The sequence below is a fragment of the Anopheles stephensi genome, chromosome 2 (genome assembly GCF_013141755.1).
Source record: "Anopheles stephensi strain Indian chromosome 2, UCI_ANSTEP_V1.0, whole genome shotgun sequence".
Taxonomy (NCBI): Eukaryota; Metazoa; Arthropoda; class Insecta; order Diptera; family Culicidae; genus Anopheles; species Anopheles stephensi.
This window is the reverse complement of record NC_050202.1, coordinates 10,722,571-10,738,125: the sequence shown is the minus strand read 5'-3', so window position 1 is coordinate 10,738,125 and position 15,555 is coordinate 10,722,571. Positions and strand designations below refer to the sequence as shown.

The 15,555-nt window shown below is 46.6% G+C and overlaps 5 protein-coding genes across 8 annotated transcripts; 2 read left to right on the top strand and 3 right to left on the bottom strand.

The window, feature by feature from the left end:
• Nucleotides 1-36: 36 nt before the first annotated feature.
• On the bottom strand, nt 37-1,254 carry LOC118503945 (transcription factor SPT20 homolog). The gene is made up of 2 exons (XM_036037822.1): nt 822-1,254; nt 37-749 (listed from the first exon to the last, which is right to left on the bottom strand). Exons 1-2 carry the CDS (start codon nt 1,101-1,103, stop codon nt 165-167), a joined length of 867 nt encoding a protein of 288 aa, XP_035893715.1. The 5' UTR covers nt 1,104-1,254; the 3' UTR covers nt 37-164.
• Nucleotides 1,255-2,148: 894 nt separating this feature from the next.
• LOC118503949 (transmembrane protein 222) lies at nt 2,149-3,141 on the top strand. The gene is made up of 2 exons (XM_036037834.1): nt 2,149-2,273; nt 2,351-3,141. Exon 2 carries the CDS (start codon nt 2,376-2,378, stop codon nt 2,934-2,936), a length of 561 nt encoding a protein of 186 aa, XP_035893727.1. The 5' UTR covers nt 2,149-2,273; nt 2,351-2,375; the 3' UTR covers nt 2,937-3,141.
• Nucleotides 3,090-3,754, bottom strand: LOC118503951 (RNA polymerase II transcriptional coactivator). The gene is made up of 2 exons (XM_036037837.1): nt 3,580-3,754; nt 3,090-3,507 (listed from the first exon to the last, which is right to left on the bottom strand). The coding sequence occupies exons 1-2, from the start codon at nt 3,634-3,636 to the stop codon at nt 3,247-3,249; spliced, it is 318 nt and encodes a 105-aa protein (XP_035893730.1). The 5' UTR covers nt 3,637-3,754; the 3' UTR covers nt 3,090-3,246.
• A 202-nt stretch (nt 3,755-3,956) lies between these two features.
• Nucleotides 3,957-6,170, bottom strand: LOC118503938. The gene is made up of 2 exons (XM_036037810.1): nt 5,786-6,170; nt 3,957-5,566 (listed from the first exon to the last, which is right to left on the bottom strand). Exons 1-2 carry the CDS (start codon nt 5,870-5,872, stop codon nt 4,100-4,102), a joined length of 1,554 nt encoding a protein of 517 aa, XP_035893703.1. The 5' UTR covers nt 5,873-6,170; the 3' UTR covers nt 3,957-4,099.
• Nucleotides 6,171-6,303: 133 nt separating this feature from the next.
• Nucleotides 6,304-14,223, top strand: LOC118503946 (glutamate--cysteine ligase regulatory subunit). Of its 4 annotated transcripts, none has more exons than XM_036037827.1 (4): nt 6,304-6,439; nt 7,703-7,952; nt 12,421-13,018; nt 13,093-14,223. In XM_036037827.1, the coding sequence occupies exons 2-4, from the start codon at nt 7,848-7,850 to the stop codon at nt 13,233-13,235; spliced, it is 846 nt and encodes a 281-aa protein (XP_035893720.1). In that variant the 5' UTR covers nt 6,304-6,439; nt 7,703-7,847; the 3' UTR covers nt 13,236-14,223. The 4 variants fall into 4 exon arrangements, with proteins under 4 accessions (XP_035893720.1, XP_035893719.1, XP_035893716.1 ...); XM_036037826.1 differs by lacking the exon at nt 6,304-6,439 and adding an exon at nt 7,124-7,441; XM_036037823.1 differs by lacking the exon at nt 6,304-6,439 and adding an exon at nt 7,124-7,452.
• Nucleotides 14,224-15,555: the final 1,332 nt, after the last annotated feature.

Below are 15,555 nucleotides of genomic sequence, written 5' to 3'. Positions count from 1 at the left end.
GATGGCGATTGTGCAAAAACGGTAAACAACTGGATATTTGCATAATTTTAACGTTTGCATGTTTTATTATTTGTAAACAGAAAATAATGAAGTTTAAAGAGGCCAAAAAACGTGATAATATTCAACAAAAAAGCGGGATCGTAAAATTCATCCATCTAACCTTCTCACTTCTTGTAGATTCGAACCAACTGACCCTGCTCGTCGTACGTGTACACCGGATCGCGAATGGGATCCACCGGAGAGTATTTCAGCTGGGCGGAAAACCCATTTACCTGGCGATCTTCATCCGTAACCATGGTGCTAAAGACGACGCGCTGCAGCGTGTTGTCGGGGGCCAGAATGTAGTACTGTCCCGAGAACGAGTTGGACACGGCTACAACCGTACGACCAGCATCTTCATCGTAATCATCGTCGCTTTCGTCTTGTGGAACTTGCGGTTGTTCGGTCGTTACTGGCTGCTCCTCCGGCTGCTGTGGTTCTTCTTCCTGGTCCGGTGGACCGTATGTTTCTGCTGGCGCAGCTAGCGGTTGAACCGGGGCTGGCTGAGGTTGAACTACCTGTTGCTGGAATACATTTCCACGTACTGCGGGCAGTGCACGAAGCTGTCCACTGACTGGGAACAGTGGACGTTGGGCAAAGTTGGCGGGCAACGGTCGGTTCACCTTTTGCTCACGAAGATTTGCACGCTGCTGGAAGTCCTTTCGCTGGTCGGATGGTAGTCCTTGCACATTGAGTGGATCCTGTTCCGCCTGTCGATTGCAGTGGTATTTCAAGATAAACAGTGGCTCGTATTTGAAGATTGATCAAGCCTGCCAATTTACCTGTTCAGTTGTGGATGATGTGGCTGGGGTCGATTGCGTTACGGGTTCAGCGGTAGTGGTTACCTGTTCCTGAGCTATTTGACGTCCAGCGAATTGTACGTTTTCACGCGTGATTTGAACGTTCACACGCTGCGGCTGGGGTTGAAGCAACAGCAAGGGTGCACCGTACTCCGTCGGCAGACGAAATTGAGCTCCTTCCGGACGCCATCCGGCTGCAGGATACTGTGCCTTAGCAGTCACGGCGACCGCGAGGAATGCTACCAGTGCGACGTAACGATGCATTCCGCTGTTCGGGTTGTCTTACTCTCTTACGATCCAGTGAAGACTGATGGCGATTCTGAACAATAACTAGACTTTTATATTTTGAAATCTCATTAATAGGCAACCCATCGCGAGGTAGGTCAGTGTGCAACGGCGTCAAAGTCATTCGGAAGAACCGAAAGCTTGCTGCTTGCTGAAACGCGTAGGCGGGCAAATCAATCTTCCTGATTAATATGCACCTTGGGTGCCCCTGCGTGCGTCTGAAGAGGACGTCGATAGCGCCTTCTGGACGACTTACAACCCATGGACAGCTAACGCAATAAAGCCTAATGTATGCATGCTGCTTGCCTGCTCCATCCAAACAATGCAGCCGCCAATATTACCAACTTCGCATATAGATCATCGGCGTAAGAATCCGTCGCGGTTGTAATGGATGTGTAATAACAAATTCCACGCATCGTGCAATGAAACAACCTTTGCGCGGGACTTTTTGGTGCTACAAAAATCCTTTCCAGCGGTGTGCACTAGACATCCAGCGATGGTAACGACACGTGCGTGCTCTTCTGAAGGTTTTATTTCCTTCTTACCGGTGCGAGATGGTGGCGGTGCACTTAAAATGCGCTAGGAGAACTTGACCTCCGCGCCGTGTCATATCTGCCAAACGTGTCCTTTTCGATGGTGAAGAATTGATAATTCATCAAAATATTCGTCACCACCCCGAGAGACTTTTTGTGCGCGGGGGATATGCAGCTCGAGTAGGTGAAGTAATAAATTACTCCCACCGAAAAGCAACGGTTCTGATTAGTATGCAAATCATGACTTGATTGTGCGTGCATCGATGGCTGGCAGCTCTACAGCAAGAGCATGAGTCATGATAAAAAAGCATTTTCTTATTAGAAGTATATACAATTTAACCAGCATTAGACCATAAATACACAAGCAGCTACAGATCTACATAAAGTGTAGAAAAGTTAAAAAAATATTTTTTTCGAATCCCCGATTCGATTGGCGACCGAATCGATTTGAATTTAATTATGACAACCTGAGACAAGCCGCCAACTCGCTACGATAAACCGTTTTCGATGAAACGTCAAAGCAGTCAACCAAAATCATAACAAAACAATTTTTTGTTCAACAAAAAATTTCATTTTTATATTCTTTACAAGAAAGTTTTATTTCTTCAATAGAAAGGTAAATTACAATCATTTGACAGCGATTTTACCTTCTTCAAGTAACCGTATTCTTTTACTAACTCGTTTTGCTTCCAGTGTATACCAGTGAGCGTATTGTAACATGTCCCTGCATAGCGATACATCCGAAGATTTATCGCGCAACTCTACCGAGATGGGACTGCCCCCGATCAACTTTGTCGACGACAAATATCCTTACTGCATCGTCTGGACACCGATTCCGGTGCTGACCTGGTTTTTTCCGTTCATCGGCCACATGGGTATCGCCATGTCGAACGGCGTGATACGCGACTTTGCCGGACCGTACTTCGTGTCGGAGGACAATATGGGCTTCGGGCGGCCCACGCGTTACTTGCGCCTGCATCCGGCACACGCGTTCGGAGGTTCCCAGAACTGGGACGAATCGGTAGTCAAGGCGTCGGCTACGTACGGCGCACGGATGCACAACCTGTTCTGCGACAATTGCCACTCGCACGTAGGAATGGCACTGGCGCTGATGCGGTACAAAGAGTACAGCAACTGGAACATGGTAGTGCTGGCGTTTTGGATGTTTTTCAGAGGCAAGTACGTCGGTGTGCGGGGATTCATCAAAACCTGGCTACCGTTTCTTATTATACTGACTATCTGCGCACTGGTTGCAATGTACTCTAAGTGGACTATCTAGTAAGGCAAATGGCTAGGAGCAGGAGAAAGTCGATCGATGACCCGCAGAGCATTACATTTCATTCCTTGGGATCGTTGCGTTCGACCGGCAGGAGGCTGACAACTTATTCATTAGACATTAGGATGTACTGGATGTATGTGTAAAGCAAATGAATATACGACACCTGCACAAACCGGTGCAGGACATCAGTAATTTATTAACAAAACAACAAGGTACGCAACGTGGTTGGTGGTGGCGAGTTTTTCTGCTTGAGAAAAATGCAAACAGGAATAACCGGAACTGCCCCCGGCGTCCGGCGACCGAGCTGAGCTTAGAACTTTTTTATCTCCTCATTGATGGCATCGGCCTGTTCGAGCAGCTTCTTCCATTGTGGCACCGTGAGGCTAATACCTTTCTTGGAGGGCAGCGTTTTACCATCCTTTTCGTAATACTCGCGTATGCCAACGTACACCTTGCCTTTAAATTCGGACACCGACACTTTGCGATTTTTGTCCAGCTCGAAGCCGCCCTCATCCTTCTGGCCGGAATCGGAGCGTTTCTCGGTCTTCTTGGCTTGCTTTGCCGGTGTGCGCTACAAGCAAAAAGGGCGGGAGGAAGATAGAATAACCAACTTCTGCTCATTCTAGGTGCGCATGGTACTTACATCTTCAAAGCTAGTGTCGGAATCGGTCGATTCTTGCACTTTCTTGTTTTTCGGCATTTTCTAGCTGATCGGTGTCGTTCGTTTTCTGCGGGAAAAGTAGCGTGGTTTCAGACAATGGTTGCTTCAGTCGCTACCGGAACGTTTTTCCGCTTGTTTTGCTGTAAACAAGATTGACAGCTGAAGAAAACAGGGTGGGCGCACATTGTGCACAAAACCAAAAAATAAAATAAAAGTATCCCACTGTGCCATGTTTTAAATTTCGACCGTTAAAATCACAAATTACGCAAACGGGATAAAATGCTGTTAATTACCATGTAAAATTCAATTCGATTACACAATCTTCTATAAAAAAACGTAAATCTTGACTCCAGTAGACCTTTTCTTTGGACAAAACAAAACAATATATTTGGCACAATCGAAAAGCAACCATTTTCATACGATTTTTCATGCAATATAAACAAGCTATGCGCCCTGCGTACGATTAGATGATGATTAGTTGAAGCATACATTAACGATTGGTCTATTTTTTGCTTATATGCGACGCACTCGATGATCGTTGAATGAGGCCGCTCCCGGACGGCAGACGGCCACCAGCTGCCGCCGGTTTGAGAATATTTCTTCCGATCGATGGAGGAGTGCCGCTCGGAGGCAACAATTTTCTTTGGCCGGACAGCAATGCAATAGAACCAGTGGTGGGTGGTTTCTTCAAACCAACCGATGGCTGCTGTGCTTGGGGTGTACCTGGCGGTCTCATGCCACCGGGTTTCCGTAGTGCAGCAACCGATTTTACTTGCGCCACGGACGGTCTCGGCGTGTCAGCTCGTCCTGCAACACTTCCGATCGACAATCGAGAGGTGGACTGTAGCGAGGATGCGGAGGTTGTTTTCTTCACAGCCCCAACATCACCTCCACTCGTCGGACGCCTTCGTTCGATGCTTAGCAACGAGTTGGAACGGGGTGGCGCAAATCTTGGGGTGGAAACGAGCGATTTTCGCGAAATGGCCGTTGCATGCTGGGGTGTGATAGGGCCTACGAACCCGTCCGTAACATCCTGCGCGGTATTGACTTTCATCAGCATTAGAGCCATATCGATCTGGATGCGTGCTTCCTGCAGATAGCTAATCACGTTCAGATCACGATCGTGCTGGGTGTTGACCGCCGTATCGACGGGTTTCTCATTTGGGCTGGAGGTGACGAGCGTTTTCATAGCTTCGTACGCATTTTCGTCTGCTACGCTGGTATGCGCAGGGCTTAGGACGGCATCGATCACCGGTTTGTTTACGGGATACTCAGAATTCGGCAGCTCGTGCGTTTTGTTGTTTATTCCCACACTCTCGGAGGATGTATTGGATTTCGTTTCATTCCCGATACCTTGACGAGCAAGCATCGGTGAACTGTTCGGAATTGTTTCATCCTTTCCAGGGTCTTCTCCTTTGATAATCTGTTCCTCCGGTGCATCGCTTGCACCCGGTGCCGCCGCCACGTCGATACGCAATGAGCATTTCCCTTCGGCCGGTGGTGTCGAAAAAGGCTTCTTCATCGTCAATCCCGGACTTATGACGCTCACCTTCGGTCGGGGTGATTTCAGCGGTGAGTGTAACATTGCCTGCTCCTTGCCTTCCTTCACCTCCCGAATGCTGGCCTCGTAAAAGTCCAACAGATTCGAGAGCATCGCTTTCGACACGAGTGCACAGCTTTCCGACACGTCCGGCAGCAGGTTCGAGGAAGCATTATTCTTAAACTTGGAAAACACCGTCGGTCCCGTTCCTTGCACCTCCCAGAACGAGCTTTCCCGGTCGGACTTTTCCGGGCAGCTACAGCGCAGCAGCTCGTAGCTCAGCTCCGCCCTCATGCCGGATCGGTTGCATTTGACGGTGATCGTCAGATTGTCGGTGTTGCTTTTTTCCGTCTCAAAGTCCAGATACTGCAACCGCAGGCCCATCGATTTCAGCAACAGTGTCAGGTTGATTGCGTCAATATCGAGTGGCTAAAAAGGCAGGCAAACGAATGCGCTATGAATAATTATCGAAACGCGCCCGGGTGCGATGATGTCCCTTTTTTGGGCATCACTGTACCGGGTGGAATACTAACTAGCGTGCGCTGTCCGACCGCTCTCTGCCAACAGAGGGCGGTGCCATTGTTGAGCAAAATTTGTGTGCAAAAGCGCAAGAAAAAGCTAGTTAAGCATGATTTGTAGTTTACTAACCTTTGTTCGTTCCAATTCGGTAACCTTTTTCTGCACCTCGATCCATTTGTGGATCAAATCCGGCAGCTTAACGTTGTTTGTCGCCATTGTACTTTCTGATCACCCGCAATGAACTCGGCACCTGTGTCACCAAACCTTCCAGTCCTGTCCGTCGATCGTTTTCTTCGAATTGGAGCGTTATTGGCAAATTACTGGCACAGACACGCTTGGAAAACTGATCTACAAAGTGACAAACATCAACTGTTTGCCCATTGCCTACTGAGAACTATATTGGAGGCCAGATTTTTCCCGATCAGCTCACAGCGCAATGAGTAGCCACAGTTGCCAACGAACGGTTTCAGTTCTGTGATGGGGCAACAAACAAAATTCGGGAAGGCGCGCTCGGTACCAAATGAACGAACGTTCGTTCAGTTTGAATTGAACGAATTTTCGGGTTTTGTGATAAAAATTAATGATGACCGTTAGGACCGACCACTGTGGGGAACGACCGCTTCCATCTGACAGCTTTGACAGTTCGGCATGGCAGCGTATGTTTTTTTGTTTTCCTTCTTCATAATAACATCGGCCAGCAGTCGGGCCGCGTAGGACGTGGTTTCCGCTAAGTTTTCCATTACAAGAAGTGTACAACGAATCCTACCTCAATTTTAATTCAAGGTAAAGCGGGGTTTTCTGTCGCTTAATCGTTGTGCAGTATGTTTTACTGATTGTGTGCGGTGCGTTTGCGTGGCTGTGTGCTGTTTGATTTGTTTATATCCCGTACGAGCTGTGCGGGCCTCGTTGCCGCCCATATAGCTAACCCTTTCGTGCGCCGGATCAGCATAGAATATTCACGCATGTAGTTTGTTTCAACAGCTTGTGCGGTTTCAACAAGTATCAAGGATTCTCCTCGACGATTACCAAAAAAATCCTGGCAAAATAGTTGAATATGAATCGAATCAGAACTACACGATAAAGAATCACGTGGTTTGTCACTCGAGCTGTGTCGAAATTCTTGCCATCTCATCGTGGAACAGAAAACAAAAGTCATCTAAATTCCTGGAATGTGTTGAAATCAAATCGTGGTATGTGATTCACGGATGGAATTATTTCACAATAAGTACAAATAACGCTCATCTCTTTGAATTAAAGAAACCGAACACAAGTTAAGGCAATTTCCAGACAATTTTTTAGTGCAGTTCAGTGCAAGCAATTTAGTGCCATCTTATCTAAGTTCGCAGTAAAAAGTAAAGAAAAGTCCCTTTTTGTGTACTTAAAAATGAAATAATTTAATCGCTTTAATGTAGAACACCACCGTACTGATAACATTCGACGGCCGAACATCGCTTTGCGTGACCACAAACGCACACCGAGCGTCTCCGGGTTTACCGAGTACGCAATCAGGCAGCACTCGGCAGTTGGTTGGTGTTGGTGTGATGGCTAAATAAAACCGTGTAAGCAGCGAAGTTCGCTGTAGTACATAGCTAACTTTCATTGCGGTCGGAGTGTAGTAGGCGATTTTCTTCCACCGTGCAGAGGGTTACATTAGTGCGGGAAAGCTACTGGACCATCCCAAGAGCGATAGATTGAAAAAAAAACCGGAGGCAAAATTCGGCAGTGCTTGCACGTCCCAATTGCGATAAGAATTTGTCGTCATCTACCATTATTCCACCACAATCGGTAATCGCGCGGTAAACATTGTTCTGTACATTACAAGGTTGTGTTTCTTTACGGTTGTGCGTGTACGTGTGTGTGTGGTGTGTGCAAGCTATTCTGACAGCTGTTTGGCTGGTGTGTGTGTGTGTGTGTGTGCGTTTGTTCGTGTAGCCATGATCACCATCATCGGTCAAGGCCAACTGTGTTTCGTGCCGTGCAGCAAATCAATGATTGATTAATTCCCGTCCCGTCTCCGTCTGATCGGTTTTGTTTCTGGTGTTCCAGCTGGGAAAGAAGGTGTACAACGAAACCACACAATTGAAACCACCGTCCGATAAGGAGGAAAAGCGCGTCGGGTTCCGGGAAAATAAACGCTCCCAACTGCGGAAAGGATAAACAAAGGCAACAGAGCCCGGGCACCAGCAGCAACATGTTGTCGCACTTGTTGAAGGATACCAGCGTGATCGTCAGTACCGGCAACGTGCTGAATGTGAGCGAATTGCGCAAGAAGGCCGGCCAGAAGCCGACCGATGAGGTAAGGAAACCCCCCAATGTACATTATTGCAATACGAGCACCGCCGGCTGACCGGATTGATTTCACATTTTGTTGTGCTGTAAATATTTACACACCACCAAGCTGGATTGGAATGTTGTATCTGTATCGCTTCCGGTTCAAGGCCAATCTGAACGAGCGAGGAATTTGCTAGATCAGCGCAGTCGGACGGTTTGTAGCGGTTGAAGCTATTCCCATGGCAACGCTGTGCACTGCGGAAGAGGCGAATGGTGATATGGTATATCCATCCTACATTGTGGACACGATGACTGGCAAAAAACCGGAACCGGGCCACCAACGATGAGATCTGTCGGATGATGTCATGCCAAATGCGATTTTGCTACAGGGCACGTGAATTTCGGGTGTAATCTTATCGAAAGGGAAACACACTAGAATGTCTGGCAGATGGCCATGTGCACTTGAGCTTTATTGATTGTACGAGCTGTGGATTGGCACCGGCCAATCGTGTGTATTGTCATCAGTGGATGTCGTCATCGATGCGCGTCTGACGTCAGGACGGTTTATCGTGAAAAAAGAGACGATCGATCATGGTTTTATGAGCTGGAAAATTATCCACCATTTCTTTTCTTGAATTGAAAAAAAAAACGAACAAAACGATGATCCAAAATCGGTGCTCAAGTGGGCCGAAAATGTCAGTTTTGTTGTATACGGGATGGAGGATTGCTTTATATGTTTAAATCTTAGGGTGATTGTAACCACTTTAATGTTCTTATATTTCCTACCGCCTTTCTTATATAGGGGCGGTCCGGTCGCCATCTCAATAACGGCGCCGGTCTTCACACGGCAGGACACGGGTTTTAAAACCCATCCAGACCGCCTCCTCGTACGTAGGGCTGACTACTTTGCTACGGGTAAAATCAAGTCACAGAAAGCCAGAAATGGCAGGCCGAGACCTCTCGAGGTTGTAGTGCCCTAGAAGAAGAAGAAGAAGAAGATATTTCCTACCGGTTTTCAATAGACTTTAGAAGAAAGATTTAGCGAAACGTTTCCAGATCTTTTTTGTCAGGAGTACAAAAGCCATATGAAGGGTAATTGCGAAATGATTATCAGGATTATGGTTCCAGTACTAAGCAAGGTCTTTTCAGACATCCCCAATTACTTCACCTTTCCTTCCAATTGTTAGGTTTTTTTTATCATTTATCATTTATTTTATTTTTATCAGTATCTAGTCGAATACATTATCCCTTTCAACCAAAACTCGGTTCAATTCTAATCTTCGTTTGTGGTCATCAGCAATGGCTTATAGCCTAGAATGTGACTCTTGCGAGACTTTTTATATGAGTCATTAAGTTTTTTTTTGAGGATTGGTTTTAATAAGCATCGACAAAGTGGTCCAGAACAAAGAAAAAAAAACCGTTCAGAGTACCGATTTTTTGGGTTTCCGTTAACTTTGTAAAAATCGGTCTTGGTGCAAAACTCGGTTATTATCCATTCCGTAGCCCACAAACATTCCAGACCTAGAGTTTGGTATAATGGATATTGAATTTGGAAAATGCGTCTTCCAATCTGTGATATTAGTGATATGGGGAAAAAAGTTAAATGAAACTCAACCCACACACAACCCACATAGATAGGTTGATGAAAGTGACTTCAAATCTTGTGACATTAATTTCCGGCGACATCATCGGATGTTACCGCAATCTTCCGGTGTGGACGGTTGGGAAGACTCGGCAAAGTCGACAGGACGAAAACCGGGGCAATTTCTTTGTACCGTGAAATTATGGTGCCTCCTTTCAACCGAGAAACTTGTTAGTGTGGTTGGGATGCGAAGGGAAACGGTACAAACGATGTATTTTTTACGTTCAGACATTTCTCAGAGCTTCTGGCAATGAGCGGGCTCGGGTGCGTTTAGCAGTTACAGACTTTCATTTGCACAGTGTACTTATGCAAACATTGCGAGAGCTCTCCATCTCCATACTTGAAGGTGTATTCATTCTGTCGCCATAGAAAGAAACGGGCGAGTTAAGTAGAGAATTGTTTCTAGAAGGAAGGACACAGAAAAAACGTGACGATGCATTTCAAATGCACACCATTTATTTACGGAATGAAGACAGTGTTCCTTGCGATAAGGCATGGGCGTGTGGAGCGTTCGGTGTGTGATAAGCTTCAACCTGCCGAATGGTGGAAGAAAATGACATCAACCATCACCGTGGAGGGCACCATCGTATCTACACCCGGAAAATGTAACCCGACCATACACTTCCGTGGAATACATTGGAGTCTTCCTTGAAGAAGAGGTATTCTCACAACCATTACTAGCTCCCTGTTTCCGCGTTTTTCTCGTGACAGGAAAATCATCTAGGCATCAAAAATACTTTTCCGTGCATAAGACCTCGCGGTTTTCACCGGATTGACGGCTGGCCCGGTATGTGCTGCTTCACCCAGAGACAGATTTTCAACTGTTTGTTTCTTTGAGGCACATTAAGAAAACAGAAGCAACCATATGCTAAATGAAAGCGGGGAAAACTTGGTGAGATGTAATTATGCCGCGCCACCTATCGAAAGGAACGAACGAAAAAAACTGTCCCCCGTTTTTCAATGCGTGTTTATAAAAATAAAAGCAAAACGTCCCAAGTGAGTAATTTCCGCCGGACGGTTTACAGATTTGGTTGGCTAATGACTGGTCGGTCTGCTCGGGCGGGAAAAGCGAAGACTGTTTGGTGTTATGCACTGAGCAGCAGTAGCAGCAACCTCAAGCTTCATCTCTCTGTGTCTGTCGCTCGGGGAAGAAATTTTAGAAATTGTGCGATAACGGGCTTGTAGAAGGTCAGCTTGCGGTCGATTAGAGGTTAGGCAGAGCACTTTTTTAACTTTTCCCTAAGCCGAGTACACCCCAAAATGTCAGCCACTAGGGCCAACGGATCGAGCAATCGATCGGAAGCATAGCCTAGTGTCATGTAAAAACGCTTGCTGGCACCAATTATGCTTGGACAGGTCTAGTTGAGCTAAGGATCGCCCAAAATTACACCACTTAAAATATGCATTTGGAACCATTCCATCCATCGCCCGGGTGCGGTCCCGCGGCAAACTGTTCCGAAAGTGTTGCAGCAAGTGATATTTGATCTTTTCGCTTCGCGGTGCATGTTTGCCTGTATGTCAGAAACATCTAACTTCAAGCGGTACTGCTGAGTCAGTTGCGTAATGTGAGGGCTTGTTTGAGTAATTTCCCCATGTGTCAACCTGTGTTCTACGTTACCATTTTCGAGAGTGGTGAGAGGGAAGTGTGTTCCACGATGGTTGGAAAGGGCGATCGTTGTGTTGTGAACATCTTTTCGGATTATCGGCATTGGAAATCGACAGAGATTGACGGTACGATTTGATTTTTTGGGAGTGATTTGGCCTTTGTATAATTGAAAACAGGCATACGATTAGTCCCATCAATCAGAGATAATTTTTTAGAGGGGCTTCCTCTTCCTCAGGCAGTCTTGGCTACTGAATCTTACCTTTAAAATGTAACCTTCAATTTAGCTTAACTAAAGATTACAACTGTTCTTAGTCGCTCAGAATTATTATAGGGAATAAAGGTTAAACAATCAATTTATTCTAAATTTGAATTTAGATCGTTTGTCACTAAAATCTCTAGAGGTCTGGGCATGCCTCTTGTTTCTTCCTTGAACATATTTGATGACCAATGTAATTTTGATGGCCATTTTGTGGTGAACTCTTTGTACTTTTATTTAATAGGTGAAAAAATAAGTGCTCGAGGGGCGGCCCGTTCATCATACGGCAAGACCGGGGTTCAAATCCCATTCGGACCGATCCTCCGTAGTGAGAACTGACTATCCAACTATTTGGTATCATTAAGTCTAGGAAACTAGAAATGGCAGGCATGATCTAAGAGGGCGTTAGGCCAAGAAGAGAGAGAGTGAGAGAGAGAGAGAGAGAGAATAAGTGAACAACACTCTAAAACAACGTTTGGACACCTGGGTCAAGCACAGCACTCAGTTTAAGAATATTTTTCTTAACTTGATTTAGTAAGAGGCAGGGGAAGCGATATTAATTTATAAACAAGAAAAAAGGGCTAATAATTGCTGTAATTTTAATTTGTCAAAAGTAAGGGATAAAAAAATTCGATAGTCAAAAAATTCGACGGGAAAAGGAAATCGTTCGTTCCACAACGAAATTCTCCGGCAAAAGGTCATTCGTTCAGCCGCATCAAAGCGTGTCGAACATCGGGCTAGGGTCGGTCGGTTGGATAAATCCGTTTTCAAAACTAATGCCTCGTTTATTTATATCGCCCCGCAAACGTAAAACATCTCGCAACACGTCGTCCCACCCGACCGGTCGCGGGTGCAATCGTGATTGACAGCTTTGACCCACTGGCCAGAGGGCACCTTGCCAAAACCATTCGACTTGGACCGGTCAGACATGCATTAGGACTCGTATTAACACATGTTTCCATCCCATTTCCCGCACCTTTTTTTTCCAGCTGACGGACTGTCTCCGCTCGACGTTTGGCGAGGCGGAAGTGACCGATCTGCCACCGAACCGTCGCCTCATCACACGCCGCAACAACGATCTGCTCGAAAAGGTGAAGGAACATCCGCGGGCGGACATTAAAATTGGAGCAAAGATTTTCCTCAACCGCTTTTCCGAACCGGCAGTGACCGAGGCGGTTGAGAAGCTGTTTGAAACGTTAAACGTTTCGTACCTGGACAATCTTATAGTGGCTTACCATCCGACGGCCGGAAGTAGCAACGGTACGAGCGGAGAAGCGCAGGACGACGAGCCAGAGGAGTCGGAGGTGAAGGAGGGTGTGATCGAGTGGGCGGTCGGGAGTGACAATGCGGTGGGAAATTTGAAGAAGCTGTGGGCGCTGCTGGAGCGGTACGCTGGCGATGGAAAAATTGGCCAGCTTGGCATTGCCGACCTGGATGCCGACTCGCTCAAGGAGCTGTACGACGCGTCCACGGTGCATCCGTCGATAGCGCAGATCAATCTGGCGGCGTGCTGTGTCGTACCGCCGCAGCTACAGGCGTACTGCAATCAGAACGAAATTCAGCTCCTCACGCACAGCGACCCACAGGGTGAGTATGTGGCTGCTGCATGTAGAGTCTTGTGCATATGCTCATAATTCAATTTTCCCAACCTTCCATTTCAGAACTACTGCCACGGGACGTATTGAATGAGCTAGAGCTGGCAAGCTACGGTGCCGGGTGGACGTCCCGGTACCAGGTGCACATCAAGTGCCGTGGCGTACTGGCAGCTAAAGGATTCATCGTGAGCCTGGAGCGCGCAAACTGAGCGAATGCGTCTGTCTGACTTGCACCGATATTCCACCGATTGCCATTCCGCGGTGCCGCAAACATAGAGTGGGACTGCGGGACAGTACCGTTTCACACTGAGAAATGCAGCACATCACACACAGAAACCCACACACACACACAGGCACAAAACACGTAGCTTTCCCGCTCGAAAGAGCCGAACGTGGATCGTATGCTGCGAGCGGATGTGTGGTCGTGTTAAGGAGGGGGGGGGGAGGGGGTTTTTGGCCGATGTTACTAGAACCGTCTTCTACGCAAAACCAACCAGCAAACGGCAAACAAAATGCACTTAACAACATTCGATGTTAACAGTAGCGTGTAAGGGAGCGGGTAGATTCTGCTGTCGATATGGCGCACACGGCTGGAGACAGTGGAGGAACAAGTATTTGCCAGCTTTACAGGATGAGGCTTAGACGTGTGGTTAGTAGTGGTTAGTAGTTGTAGTTGCTAGTAGTTACACACACACACACACCAGAAACAGAAAAAAGACATGAACGCTTTTTTAAGGGTGGTTTAAAAACGCTCGTGTGGTTGCTGAGATCCGGAGGCCTTTGGACGAGATTGGGCGGCGCGCGAGCGAAATGTTTCCGTAGTTTTGTATCAGCTTTTACGATGACTATTGATAACTATAATTATTGTTAGCGCAGCGGTGACCGAGCAGCAGCAGCAGCAGCAGCAATAGAAAGGGTGAAGATGGACTTCTTGATGTGATTAGATAATGTGCAAAATGGTTGTTATTTTTTTTTATGTGACGGAGATGGGCGGGACGGAGACCGATGGGAAGAGCGATACTCTGCTTGCTGTCTCCCAGAGACTACAATGGACAAACCCACACACACACGCTTCGTTACGTTCACCCGACGCACTGCGTTGTGCAATAGAAGAAGGAGGACAAGGCTTGGAGGGATATCTTTACCAATAAAAACAACAAAGCATCATCCGTCTTGTGGATATATTTGTGTAGATAAGTTTTGGCGAGTTATTTTTGTGTGTGTTTTTTTAAGATGTAGGACTTGTGAGAAATGTAGGGTATTTTGTTTGAGAGTTTTTCAGGTGATTTCACAGGGATGACAGTATTTTAGGCAACGGCAGCATATAAGAGGACAAAAGCAGCTGAGGTGATATCGACTGCGTCTCGAAGCGTAACGACACTAATATTGCAGGACGAGCCGGACGCGTACAACAGTGACAAAGTGACTGCACCATCATTGGGGATCAGATATCCAGCCTGACTATCATGCATCAGTTGATTATAACGCCAACAAGTCTACAAAATAGGGGAACAGATTGAACTGCACTTACTCTACTACTTAGAGCCATCATCGTCCTTATTGGTGGATCAGCAAGATCCTGTTCCGAATTCTAGCAGGAAGCTAACAAGCTGGTTTAGTTTGGGCAGGTCTCTTGGGCAGGACTATCGATTTCTGGGCAGCTTACAGCACCATAGAACGATGAAACATTATGTAGCTGTAAGAATCCCCTTAAGAGGCTGATTTGCTTGTTGAGGATCAAATTGGACGATCAGCATTCCTATTAAGACTTGTGAAGACCTCTGGAAGCGTAAGCAGCGCTTTCGTGCCACGATTTGCGAGGGTTCAATTTGATTGAGGATCAATTCATCGAAGGCAAAGTATCTGCTTGACGGAGGCTCTGGATTTGATGGCTCTGGTTAGGAAGCAGAGTATCGGCTGGCTATGACAATCTCGAGAAAGGAACGTAACTCCAGAGGAACATTGTCCAGGGGAAGATGAACTGATGCCAAAGAACCATGCACCACGGAAGGCGCTCGTCAGCAACCCATTGGGCAGGAGAAGTCCTAGATGAATAAAGCGAGCTCGTTGACTGGTTCAAGCGGAGTCGAACCTGTCGGAGTTCGGATGGAGCAGCTACGATTATTGTAGCCCTAGATCGCGTGCTCTGGAAAAGAGTTGCAGACTTGGTTTTGTCTCAACATTGAGTCCCCTCAAGCCGTCCTGCGAAATTTCATCTGAGAACGTTGCCCTGAATGAGAAGGGATCCAAATTCAACTGATGCCCTATAAGTGAGTCTTTCACATATTTCTTAAATATTTTACATTTCTTTTTCTCTGTAGAAAGAGTTGTATTTAGACTCTAATCTCAACCTTTCTAGACTCTAATTCCTTTATGAAAGCAAAAAAAGGAAACTAAACCCTGTGGACACTTTTCTACGAATTTCACTGCGACCGTACGTCCTCCGTTGGGGTTAAGAGCGAGCTGCATTTTTATTGTTCCGTCTATTGGCAGTCGAAATTAAATTTCCGCTCCGTTTCTCCGTTCGTC

Bases quoted from the DNA above. Each gene is read 5' to 3' on its own strand.
- LOC118503945 (XM_036037822.1), bottom strand. From the start codon at position 1,103: ATGCATCGTTACGTCGCACTGGTAGCATTCCTCGCGGTCGCCGTGACT. The intron at 750-821 runs GTAAATTGGCAG...TGCAATCGACAG, and splicing joins CATCATCCACAACTGAACAG to GCGGAACAGGATCCACTCAA.
- LOC118503949 (XM_036037834.1), top strand. From the start codon at position 2,376: ATGTCCCTGCATAGCGATACATCCGAAGATTTATCGCGCAACTCTACC.
- LOC118503951 (XM_036037837.1), bottom strand. From the start codon at position 3,636: ATGCCGAAAAACAAGAAAGTGCAAGAATCGACCGATTCCGACACTAGC. The intron at 3,508-3,579 runs GTAAGTACCATG...TTTTGCTTGTAG, and splicing joins CCGACACTAGCTTTGAAGAT to CGCACACCGGCAAAGCAAGC.
- LOC118503938 (XM_036037810.1), bottom strand. From the start codon at position 5,872: ATGGCGACAAACAACGTTAAGCTGCCGGATTTGATCCACAAATGGATC. The intron at 5,567-5,785 runs GTTAGTAAACTA...CTGCCTTTTTAG, and splicing joins CCGAATTGGAACGAACAAAG to CCACTCGATATTGACGCAAT.
- LOC118503946 (XM_036037827.1), top strand. From the start codon at position 7,848: ATGTTGTCGCACTTGTTGAAGGATACCAGCGTGATCGTCAGTACCGGC. The intron at 7,953-12,420 runs GTAAGGAAACCC...TTTTTTTTCCAG, and splicing joins GCCAGAAGCCGACCGATGAG to CTGACGGACTGTCTCCGCTC. The intron at 13,019-13,092 runs GTGAGTATGTGG...CTTCCATTTCAG, and splicing joins CACGCACAGCGACCCACAGG to AACTACTGCCACGGGACGTA.